General features: G+C 43.7%; 1 protein-coding gene across 1 annotated transcript in view; it reads left to right on the forward strand.

Moving 5' to 3' along the window:
* Window positions 1-13,033, forward strand: part of Cacna2d3 (calcium voltage-gated channel auxiliary subunit alpha2delta 3) — an 842,461-nt gene that overhangs the window by 688,247 nt on the left and 141,181 nt on the right. The window contains 2 exon segments of the mRNA XM_038350066.1: window positions 1,439-1,560; window positions 4,478-4,558. Of these exon segments, the coding sequence (XP_038205994.1) occupies window positions 1,439-1,560; window positions 4,478-4,558 (203 nt within the window).

Below are 13,033 nucleotides of genomic sequence, written 5' to 3' on the forward strand. Positions count from 1 at the left end.
CATAGATATGTTAGGCCAAAGAGTGCTCATGTCCTTGGTGGGATGAAGTGACACTCCAAGAATTTTCATCAAAGTGGCACATAATTTAAAACTCACGAGTTAATTTTTTAAAATTCCCATATATATTTTTCAACCATGATTGACTGCCAGTTTCTAATACACAGAAAGCAAAGCTGTAGGTAAAGAGGAATATCTTGATTTCCTTTCCAACTGCTATGGAAAAAGAGCTAAAGCAAGAAATGAGTTATTTGCCTCACAGTTCTGGGTTATAGTTGATTATGGCAGGGAAGTCATGGTAAGAACTTGAGAGAATGTTCACATTTCTTCACAGTCAAGAGCAGAGACAACAGCAGATTAATGAATCCACACAAGCGCTAAGCTTACCTTCCTCATTTTATGAAGTCTAGGATTCTTCCACCCAGTGAGTCGCTCCTCCTACAATTAAGATGACTCTTCTCATATCCCTCACAGACTAACCTTCATCTGGACAGGCACTCACAGTTCTGCCTAGAGCGTGCCTCCTAGGCATTGAGTTGACAAGGAACATTGGCTATCACAATGACTATATATTTAAGGCTCTTTAGAGAGATGTAAAACACTGAGCAAAATACTGTCCACAGGGCTTTGGGGAAAGAGATGTGACAATGTGTAAGTTAGGCCCAGGAAAAAAGCAGGCTATGTGACCAAAGGGCTCAGAGACTTGAGTGAGATAAGAGCTTACGTGTGTCATGTGTTTAGATTCACGTGGGATGGAGACAATTTCTGAAGTATATTTTGTGGTGCATTTGGAACTTTGTAAACAACACATTCATAATGTACAAACACAGACACACACACAGACACACACATGCTGCTAAGTTGGGGAAGTGACAGAGACAACCATTACAAATCAACTCTTTCTGTAAATAGATGCACAGATTTTTTTAAAAATTAACTTGTACTCCATAAGCTCTACACATAAGGCATCTACTAAAAAATCTTTAATAAGAAAAGTGATTTTGACTTCGGGAGGATGCGGTGGGAAAGAGAATGTGCATTTGTTGTGTTCTCCATAGAAGGAAATGCCATGGGCAAGGGACAGGGAGGCCAGGAAAGAAGAGGGGGCCATGAGGTCCTGGGAGCCATTCTGTGTGCCAAGAGAGAAGGAACACAGACAAAGAAGAACCTGAAGGTCCTAAGAGGGGGCCTCTTTTGCCCCCCCCCCCCCGTACACCTGCGCCAGTCGTTTCCCTAATGTAGTAAAAATATATTCTCAGAATCTGACTGTCAGACTCTACAAAGAAGTTTTTGGGTGAAGTATTGACGGGGCCTCCCCTGGACTGAGGAGGGCAGGTTGGACTTCTCAGAACCAACCCTGGTCCCTCCTGACAAAGGCTCTTGGGTCCACTGTGTGCATCTTGACCTTGAGTGGTACCGTCCTCTTCTCCTTCATTTTCAGAGACTTCCTGAAGGCTGGAGACAAAGAAAACATCTTCAATGCAGATCACTTCCCTCTCTGGTACCGACGAGCTGCTGAACAGCTTCCGGGGAGCTTCGTCTACTCCATCCCTTTCAGCACAGGTGGGGCATGTCTTTCTGATTCACTCTGCTGGCCTGGTCATTGTGGGGGTCTGCCTGAATCCTAAGAGGAGCCAATCTCAGTCTTCAGAGCTAATGCAGAACATTGGGTCAAGTCTGAACAAGATACTTGTTCCACTCAAGTGACAGCCTCCAATGCAGTGGAGGTGTGTCTTCACCAAATGGTGCAAAGAGCATTTTAAGAAACAAGGATGACATTTTGCATCCTATAGAATTTGAGGGCAAACTTCTCAGTCAATTTGTTTTCAATATTCATGTAATAGAAGGTTAAGGCATTCTTTGCTAGAAACTTCTGTGACTTATACCCTCAGACATATTCAATCTCTCTCTCTCTCTCTCTCTCTCTCTCTCTCTCTCTCTCTCTCTCTCTCTCTCTCTCTCTCTCTCTCTCTCTCCCCTCTCTCTCTCCCACTGATTTTAGCCTAGGATAGCTGAAACTTAATGGTCATCAGTTCTCCTGCCTCAGCCTCCCCAGAGCTAGGATTACTTACAGCTGTGTAACCACACACTCAGTAGGACCAAGGCTTTGTATACTCTTCACTCACTGACTGAGGGCTGATGCAACCAATGAGATCCATAGAACAAAGAATTTTTATAGTTTTAAACTGTAAATAAATTAAAGTTACCCAATCCTCACATACACTGAAATCCAAGTGTTGGCTTAACCAGACTTAGATGGAAGACACATTGGGCACTTCAGTTGCTCCTGGATTTTTGTCATCTCAGGCTTTTTAACTTTCAATATGCTTTCTGTAGAAGGCTCTAGAACATTCTAGAAGCTTCAGAGAATGAACCCCAGTCTCGTTTGGCCTGCTCTGGAAAGTTTCTCAGTGGTTGCACTTTATATTTGGACCTGTTGTTTGTCAACCCCTTGCAAACTTCCTTGCTCAACCTTGACAGACAAAAGTTCCACAGTGTCACCTGCTGCTGTCACTCATTCCCATGAATGTCAGTGTCTGCAGACAGAGTGCCTCTGACACTTACAGAAGACACGATGGCAGAGGTCTGATATAGATGGGCAGAGTAAGAGGTACCCACAAGAAGTCACTTATCTTGTTCTGCATCAAAGTGCCCAGTCAAAGCACTCTGAGGAATGACATGCTTGTTGGGCTCACAGTTGAGGGGACCCATTCCATCACAACAGCAAAGGCAAAGCAGTGGGCGCCGGAGTCCAGATGGACTTAGAGCCAGAAAGCAGCACTCAATAGGAAGTGGGGCCAGACCATCAATTGAAACCCTTTTCCCTCAAGTGACTCACTTCCTCCACCAGAGTTTCACCTCTTCAGGGTTCCAAAATTCTCAAACACTACCCTCACATGGGAACCTAGTGACAGGCATAAGCCTTATGAGAGACATATTGTGTATAAGAGTCCTTCATTTACGGAGAGTCTCGAGGAAAGGGGATTATCATTGATGAGATTCTCATAAGGGGAAGCTATTGCAGGAGCATAGCTAGTAGGCTCTTCTCTGGTGTGAGGAATTTAAGCACTCTCTTCCTATGGCCTTGAGCTTGGATACTTGTACATGTGTAGTTTCTCACATATGTGTCTCAGGTTCCACAGCCCCTTAGTCAGACCTCTCCACACAGAACTTTATTGCTGGGAAGTGCCAACCAGGATACCGTTAGCACTTTGGTTCTACCCCAGACCTGTGAACAACAGCATTTAAATCTCATTTACTTTCCTTTATCTTAGTCCCTTAAAGCAGAAAACAATACTTAGCTTGCTGACCTTCTGAGTCTGCGAAGAGCCATCCAGGCCATGACATGGGGACTTGCACTGTGGATCTAGGATCCCCAAAGTGCTCCCCATGTATGCTCACATGGGGATGATGATCCCTGCTGTCACGTTATGTTACCATTTTCTGTGTTCTTCTAGAATAATTATGCTTGAGAGGAAAAAAACTTATTCTGATTAATTAAAACTGTCTTTGTATCGGGTATGGAAACAGGTTTTTACTGAACATTTAATCTGATTACATAATAAAAAATTAGCTTCATTCATGGTAAAACTGTGAATAATATACAAAATAATATACAATCTTAGAAGATTTTCTGGCTACTTTTCACTTAGGTTTCTTTGAGAGTCAAGGGAAAATCTATAAAACCACCAGGTACCTGCCACTGTGGTAAAGCTGCTTGTATTGACTACTCAGGGATGACCTGGTTATTTGGACTTGGTCTGAGAGAAAATTTTTAATTACTTTGGTCATTAGTTTATTCCAGTTTTGGTTTGCCTTGCCTAGTTCTCAATATTTCTGTTTGAAAAAGAAAACAAGAGAAAAACAAGAAGAAAACCTCCTCTACTCCCAAACTAGCACACATGAACATGAACATATCAGGTCAGGCTGTTCAAGGGACAGCCTCTCAAGGGGTTCTCAACACAATGGATTTCATTCAACTCACTTCCTTGAGCTCCTTTTTCTGAGGCAGGCACCAGATTAACTGGGAATTCAGAATTTATGCTCATGATTTGTAGTTAATGGATATTAGAACTGATTTTACTAATACAAAACTAATAGTTGGACTCTATTGTTATCTATTCTAGTTATCTTCCTATGCAGAGTGTTTTGTTTAGAAAAGAAATGGTTTTAAAATTTGAAGTTTGCAAACCAGTTAAAATCTATATAGCAAATCAGTTATAGCGGTCAGCTACTTCAGAGTTAGTTAACAAAGCCTGTGATGGCTTCACCGTGAAGAACTGGATTCTGCTCAGAGCAGGTGGCAACAACTCATCCATGGCAGAGTGTCCACATCCTAGGGCATTCTGGGCTCTGGAGACAGAGTCCCAGAACACTTTGCGTATGAATGACCACAGGCCAGTATGGTTGTTTTCTATCCATGGGCCTCAGAACCCTTCATTATTTTACTATAGTGAGTTTCTTTTCTCGTTTTCTATAGGAACAGTCAACAAAAGCAACGTGGTAACAGCAAGTACTTCCATCCAGCTCCTGGATGAACGGAAATCTCCCGTGGTGGCAGGTAACCAATGATTTTGGTCATCAAGTATGTTAAGAGCAGGGCTTCTCTTTTGTCTAGTATGCTCACACCCCGAAAGGTAGGTTTCAAAAAGAGAAAAACAAAAATTTCTCTTTCAGCTCTGCGCTAGCTCTTTCACACTGAGGTGCTAGCATAGTGTTTCTCAACCTGTGGGTTGCGACCCTTTGGGGACTGAACAACCCTTTCACAGTGGTCGCCTGAGAACATCCTGTATATCAGTATTTACATTACAAATCATAACAGTAGCAAAACTACAGTTATGAAGTACCAATGAAATAATTTTATGGTTGGAGGTCACCACAACTTGAAGGACTATCTTAAAGGGTCGCAGCATTAGGAAGGTTGAGAACCACTATTCTAAAGGCTCATGGGGTTGTATGCAAAAGAAGGAATCCTTCCCAGTGTTCCTGTTGAATCTGAGCACAGGGGAAAAGTTGGAAAACATAGTGAGAATTTCCTGACAGCAGGTAAAGCTTGAGGGATACTGTGAGGATCGTGATGGGCATACAAAGAAATTATAGGGTTTTTTTTTTTCATATATTAGCACACATAACCTTCTCAGAGACCAAGAAGCATGCACAGGTGCTGGGTTTGTGAGCAGGGGAAAGCTAAAACATTTTACAATTAAGACTTGGGTTGTCAAGGAAGCCTTTTCTCTGCTCTCATCCTATAGGAGCCCCAGCAACTGCCTATGGCTGGCTGGCGTTTGTCCTGAAGGGCTGGAATCTGCCATAGTTCTCCTATAAAGGCTTAAGACCATGCCTGGCACATAGTCCATTCTTAATACATCATTTCTGGATCCATCGGTTGATGGATGTGTCAGATGTGCCAAGCACTCTCCTGATCCGAACTATGTTTACCAAAGGGAGTGATTTGTTTTGGGGGCAGCGTCCCTAATGGAGCTGGGCTTGAGAGTGACTTTGAACACCCACGCCTATGTCTGCGTGCTATGGTAATTTGTAGAAAGGGGGCCGAAGGGAGCAGAGGAGCAGAGCTGACTGAAGCACTTGCTCTTTGGCTGGGAATCACTGTTGTTCCCTCCACTTCCTTTCTGACAGGGCCTGTGCATCATAATTATATTAGCAGGGGGCTGAACGATCAGAGGACAGCCACTCTGGTTATCCTTGGGTTATTGGATATGACAAGGAAGACGGTCTTATGTGTTTGACCTGCAGCTTATCTTGAACTAGGCAGACCTACAATTAATCAGCCTGCAGATATGGGCTCTGAGGATTCATGGCTGCTGTCTTCAAATACTGTCACTTAATGCCTCATGTTCCTTGAGGAAAGTAGGAGATAGGGTCATTTCACTCAGCAAGATTTATTTTTGCTTCAAGGAGGTCAGACTTGCTTACCTCTGGGCTGTTCCAGCCAGCTAATTCTGGAGGCATGTTATCTTCTGGGGGTTAGAGTCATAGACAACAGCTGTCTGTCCAAGGCCAGGTCAGACAAAAGTAACCCATCTGGTTCAGAATTTCTCTTAAAAAATTCTTCCTGTGGGTCTTTTCTTCAGTGACCATAATGGGTGTTCCAGGTCGCTTCTAAAGTCACCTATCCCAGACACCTCTGTCCCAGTTAAAAAGGGATGTTCAAGTATGAGCAAATGTTTACTATTTTACAAGTGTATATGCCCTGGCCTGGAAACAGTGCATCTAAGCTAACAGGGAGTACATAATTTACAAATGGTTTGCTGATCTAATATTTAGTTACACAGCTGGCCAGAGAATGCGGGCAGGTGACCGTTTGGCTCACCTTGCAGGCATAGGCAAGGCATCTCTGACTTGTTGTTTCTAAGTGTGTATCCACTGGTGCTCATATTCGACAGATAATTACAGAGCAAAGCCGAGAAACAAGGTTGCCCGGGGAGCTGTATTTAGTTTGGACCTTTTAAAGTGGGTGACTACTGACCTTATTTTCCCAACTCTGTTTGGGAGACGTGAAATAAAACAGCCTCACTTGGCTTTGATCTTGAAGACTGCTGTGGACGCAGCCCCATGATGGCAGTGACCTCGGGGGGACCTTTCTCTCTCCCAGAGTAGAACAGCCTCTTCAATTCATGCCCTGTTTCTGTGGACTTTGTCCCAACTCTCACGTCAATCACCAGGGGATGAGGGTCTGTAACAATCCACTCCGTGTTTTCCTCCAATTGCTCAGATACTGTTTACCATTATGAAATTAAAGGGGCCTTTTGAGTTGGAGAGGCAGATGAAGATGAACTTGTGAGCAGGCCTGGTCCCCTTTTGCAGGCCTCTGGCAGCAGATGGGACACAGCCGACCAACAGGAATTTAGGGTCCCAGTGAAATCCTTGTGTGCAGTTGAGACTTAACTGGAAGAAAAGGTGTACAACCTTGCAAATAGTTCCGAGACCACCCCTTCCCCTGCATTGAGAGGCTGCCCCTTTGCACAGCCTGACCTCATGTGTTCGTGTTCATTAGCTATGTGTGCTAGTTTGGGGGTAGAAAGAGGTTTTCTCCTTGCTTTTTCTTGTTTTCTTTTTCAAACAAAAACATTGAGATACTCATCTGTCAATGCCACCTTTGAAGAAAGGCCAGTTGGAGTGGGCAAGATTCCATTTGTGCATCAGCCTCGGTGTATAAGCAGGCTCCATCCATCTTCTGGGCCTCTGACAGTACTTCCCAGCCTCCTCTCGAGGACTCTGCCAACTTTCCAGCTGCCAGCAGTGTGCCTCGCTTACTCAATTGCTTTCTCAGGGCAATAGGAGACATGACAGGGCCTACCCAGTCTCTCTAGAGCTTTGGAAACTCGTGTGTGTGTATCAAGATGCTAATCCATTTTGCTGTTATGATGAGACATACAAACCTTGGAATGTAAGGTCTGCTTGAATTTGCCACTTGTCTTGTACCTTGCTCAGTTCATCGTCCTGAGTCAGTAGCAATCTAAGTCAGGCTTGGGATTATTATTGTCCTGGGTCAGTCGCCGTCTAAGTCAAGGTTGAGATTGTTAGTTCCTGCCTTATTCTCACTTTGGAGATGGTATAAGAGAACAAAGAGGAAAATACATGAAGAGATGCAAAAATCCAGGATGTATAGGAGTGGTGCATTTTCGCCTTCTGTTTCATTCAGTTACTCACTTGCTCATTCATTCATTCATTCATTCATTCATTCATTCCATAGGACAAGACCCCTGCTTTTGCCAGGCACTCGACTTATCAATGAATAATAACTGGTTCTGTGTTGACAACCCTTCCCTCCTCACCACGTGCATAAAACAGCAGCAAATTTTAATTTTAGTAACAATATGGAGGGCAAGAGAGAGATGGTTCAGCGGGTAAGAGCACACCATCCTTATGGCCTGAGTTCAAACCCTGAAACACATGCACACACATATCATAGTAATAATAAATAAAATCATCAAAAGCCATGATTTCATAGGACTAGTGAACTAAAGACCTGTGTAGTCTTCTGGAGGTTCTAAAGGCCAAGGATTGTACTTATCTTTCTTTATCACACTAAACCATGGCCAGCTGAGGGTTCAGACTATGGTGGACAGACCTCAGTGAAAAATTACAAGCAAACCGAGATCACAGAAACCAGCTTGCCCCAACTTACTAATTTACCAGCTCGGGGTCCATAAATTATCTAGAGCATGTTGGCTTAGTTCCCCACTGGACTCTCAGTAGGGGAGGCCCACCTTCTCTGCAGTGCTGTCTCTACCATACAAGGGTGAATAATAGCATGCTTGGTGTGGGGGGAGGATGATAGGGGGACCTTGAGACAGTAGATGGTGAAAGGGGTGGGCCTGCTGGGGACTCCTCCTGAAATTTTTGTCCTGCCTTCCTAATCACTGACGAGAATCTGACAAATGCAAAATTCCTAACCTCAGCTATTCAGATTTCTTTAAAAAAATGATTTTTGCATGTGTACGTGTTTGGCTGGGGCATATGCAGAGAAGCATGTGCGTATTCGTGGGGAAGCCTGGGGTTGAGGTAAGATACTGTTTTACTCAGGGTATCTCTTGTTGTGAAGAGACACCATGACCACTCACTCTTATAAAGGAAAACATTTAATTGCATGGCTTATAGCTTCAGGTTCAGTCTGTTGTCATCATGGCGGGACACGGTGGCGTGCCGGCAGGCATGCTGCTAGAGAAGGAGCTTGGAGTCCTGCATCTTGACTCTGTAGGCAACAGGAAGTTATCTGTGTCACTAGGCATAACTTGAGCATAGGAAACCTGAAAGACCAGCCCCACAGTGACACACTCCCTCCCACAAGACCATACCTACTCCAACAAAGCCACGTCTCCTAATATTGCCTCTCACTAGGAGCTTATGGGGCCAGCTACATTCAAACTACCCCAGATGCTTTCTTTGGTCACTCTCTATTGTGTGCATTGAGGTAGACTCTGGTTGAGTGTGGACCTGGTGTTTTGCTTTGTTAAGCTAATCACCTGGCTTCAGGAATCCCTGAGTCCACTATCACCACGCAGTTTCCACAGAGATGCTGAAGACCAGACTCTAGTGCCCACATTTGCAGAGCAATTAGCTTGCCTGATGGTCAATCACTCCAGCTCAGACTTCTGCATTTTAAAGATTATTAAAATTTTTAAATAATTAAATAATACTTTAATTTTTAATAATTAGTTAAGACTTATTAGCAGTTTGTTGTTGTTATTATTATTATTATTGCTCTGAAATTTTAACCCATCAAAATCTAAAGTTGGTCCAGTTGTGTTTCACTTGACCTCTCACATACTTACGGTACATATGCTGGGACGTGACCTGAATAAGTTATTCAAGGCCTATGGGCTTTGTTGTCCCTTGCTTTACAGGATCACAGGATCCACAGGCCAGATAAAAGAGCCATGGTATGCAACTACAAGTCAGAGATTCTCACTGGCAAAATTTGAGTTCACGCCACAATCACACCATCCTATGACGTGAATATTTTAAGGATAGAGAAATCATTTGCTGTCCCATTCAAATGGCATCGATAAACCAAAAGTTATCTTTTCAGTGAAGTCCTAGTATCTAATGTTAAGTGTTAGACTAGCGGCTAATTATAATCTTCACAAAAACCTAGACATTAAAGCCTTCATTTATCACACTACAACTTTTAAAATAATAATTTCATTGAGGTATGACATCCCAAAATCACTGCCTTTAAGCTGTGGAGGACAATGATTTTAGTAGATTGGAAGATGGCCCTGACCCTCCAGCTCACTCCTGAGCAAGGAACATGGATTGCATTAGATCCTCTCACAAGGAAAATTTCAAACTGTGGGTTATGTGGTCTCATCTGCATAATTCAAGGCAGTGTAATGAAGGGGAAGATTTCATTTTAAACAGATAATTAGGAAAGTGATTGATTAGCGCCATTAGCCATTAGCTATTGTCAGGTAAGTGCTATTTAAACGAAGTGTAGTGTGTAAGATGGGCCCTCGTTAGTGTTGTGTGAGTAATCTTCCCAAAACCTTCCCAGCAAACGTCCTCCTTGACCTCATTCCTTCGGTGGAATCTCACAATGAGCTAACTACATCTCAGGAATTCAGGGTCAAGCCTGCCATGGGTAAACCTCTGGCTTGTGAAATCCTAGCAAAGGAAGTGGTTTTATCATTTAAAAAAATGCATATTGGGAGTAGGGAGCTAGCTCAGTCAGTATAGTGCAAGGAAATGAATCTCTAGAACCCATATGAAAATGCCAGATGTGCTTAGCATAAGCAAGGAATCCCAGCTTCTGGGAAAGCAAGAACAGGAGGAGCCGAAGGGCTCCCTGGCCAGCTATGCCATCCTGATAAATAGATTCAGACCCTGGGAAGGCCTTGTCACAAAAGAACAAGGCAGATGGTTTCTGAGGAATGATATCCAAATTTGACCTTAGGCCCTCACAGGCAAGCATATATACATTCACATGCATCTACCATCCGAATGCACATACAGGTATGTGTGCATGTGTGTGTGCACACAATCAGAGAGAGAGAAAAAGAGAGAGAATTGTTACCACTGGTTAGAATGTACTACTGCCATTTGCTAGGTGAAGGGCAAAAATGCTGCCTAGCATCCAAAAGAACAATTTGCCCACTGATCCAAAACAAAGAATGATCTGTTCAAAAATGTCAGGAGTAGTGAGCTAGAAACTGGCTTAAAATAAGCACCATCATTAAACCTCTCAATAGCTATACGTTTCATTCCTGGTGGTGCCTAGAGCTGAACATGCGCTTGTGAGCAAGTCCTACAAAAGGCAGTGTGGAATAAATGAGGTGGGTGCTAGTTGAACTCTCAACGGGGGCACATCTGTCCAGGGCAGACTCCTTCCACTGGATCGCCCACCTAAGGGTACCACTGCCAAGGGAGAGCTTCCCTTTGTGCCGGAGATAGAGAAGCCCTAAGTCTTACAGGGATGAGAAGGAGGCAAGTGAAGGAAGGAAAGACGTAAGAAGGGGGAGGGAAAGAAGAAAAATACTTGAGAAATCAGAGCCAGACAAAGATTAAGTGTGGTTGTCAGTGGCAAAGAGAATGAAGTCACTTGCCTTCCCAAACATGTGTACGGGTATGTGGTGAGGGCGATGCCTCTTAGTTTTGAGGTGACCGGGGAGCTATCTGAGTGGAAGCCTGAAGTACGAGATATACCCAGCATGCAAATCTCTGTGGGAAGAACTCTCAGGAAGAAGCAACCCCCTTCTCCAAGGATGTGAATGGGTTGGGGATGAGATCCCTTATACATATACACGTCTCTAGTTGGCATTCGGAGACCTGAATGATGCAGTTTGAGGGTAATTAGCAGACTCTTAACAGAGGGCTCACAGGCAGGTGAGGAGGGAGCCCAGGAGGAGATGGAAATCCACATCCTGTCTTCGCTCTGAGTTATTACAACAGTCATGGCAATGGACTTGAGATTAGTTGGAGCCTGCGCTCTGTTTAGTATCTGCAGCAGAATTTCAGAGTTAGGGTTGTCCTTCAGAACAGCTGCTCTGCGAGGTGCAGAAGTCTGTAAAGAGCGCGCATACAGGGTCACCACTCTAGATGTAAAAATAGCCCAAGTCCCGAGGAGCCAGAGCCTCTGGGTTAGCTCCCTAGGGCACTGCTCCCAAGGGCGACAGAGCTTCAGATTTACCAGAGATAGAAAACACATCATCTGCTCAAAACTCAGGGGTAGCAGAATACCCAGGGTGACAGGTTCTCAGGGCACGCAGCGCGGTATCAGCAAGTTAGGCACTTCTCTCTGAATTCCTGGTAGAGCTGCATATTAAAGTTAGTGTTAATTAAATATTTGGAAGTCAGCACACGGCTGCCCCCTTTCTCACTCCCATAGGGGCCTTTCTTCTCATGTATACATTTTTTTCACATGTATATCAAAGTATAGGGTGCTTTGGTTAGAATTTTTAAAGAGCCATCCCACCCCATCCCCCTTCGCAGGTGTTGTTCTCTGTGAAATCTTGCCTGGAGGCATCTTCTTGTGATATAGTTATATTTATTATTACTGTCTTTTTAAAACATTATGGCTTTGAATGCTTGTGTATAGGTACATGTGTGCATACTCCGGACCCTTAGAGCCCAAAGAGGGCAACCTTTGGAACTGTAGTTACAGACACTGAGCCATTCCCCTACTGACCAATGCTGAGCGTCCATCTGATCTTGAGCTTTTTGGCCCTTGGTGCCTCTTTTCTAGAGAGATGTCTATTTAAAGCTTTTGCCTGTATTTAAATGACAATGGTTTGTCATTTTGCTGTGTTGTATGAGCTCTTTACATTATCTAGATAGAAGAGCATGTGGCTTATGTGCTGTCTGTTTTTGTAAATAAAGTTGTATTGGCATGTAGCCACACCTCTTTCATCTGAAGACACTTTCTTACCAAAATGGAAAAGCTGGGTAGTTGGATAGAAACTGTATGGACCACAACTCAAAGAAATGTTGACTGCTCAGCTCTTTCCAAAAAACAAAACAAAACAAAACAAAAAACCCTCACTAACACTATTATAAGATGGAAATGTCACACAGTCTGTTTAAAACAAAACCACACAAAGGCCACCTCCTCTTCACCCACCTCTTTCATAGTGTTCTAATAGAAATGAGGTGCTATTGAAATCAGGTTATGTAAATGAATGTTGACATAGAGTTTCACATATCAGAATTTGTCCATCAGTTGTACCTGGTTGTATGTGGTCTTACAGAAATCCTAACCAAAGGTCCTAAGGTTCCTAAAAGTACATATTCTTCTGTCAGTCCCGGCAGCAACTTACTTAATCTTCACTCTGATTCATAAACCTTGGGAAAGTGCTCTCTTTATGATGCAAAGGAGTAAGCCTTACACAGCCTGTGATTAGAAAGAGACAGCATGATCACAACCTTTTGTCCCCAAAGGTCATACTCACTGCCAGTTCTTGGAGTCTCTTTTGGGTGAGAATCTCCAGTTGGCTGTGTGGTGGCAAATGCCTTTAATCCTGGCACTCAGGAGGCAGAGGCAGGCCGATCTCTGAGTTCAAGACCAGCCTGGTCTATA

The sequence above is a fragment of the Arvicola amphibius genome, chromosome 12 (genome assembly GCF_903992535.2).
Source record: "Arvicola amphibius chromosome 12, mArvAmp1.2, whole genome shotgun sequence".
Taxonomy (NCBI): Eukaryota; Metazoa; Chordata; class Mammalia; order Rodentia; family Cricetidae; genus Arvicola; species Arvicola amphibius.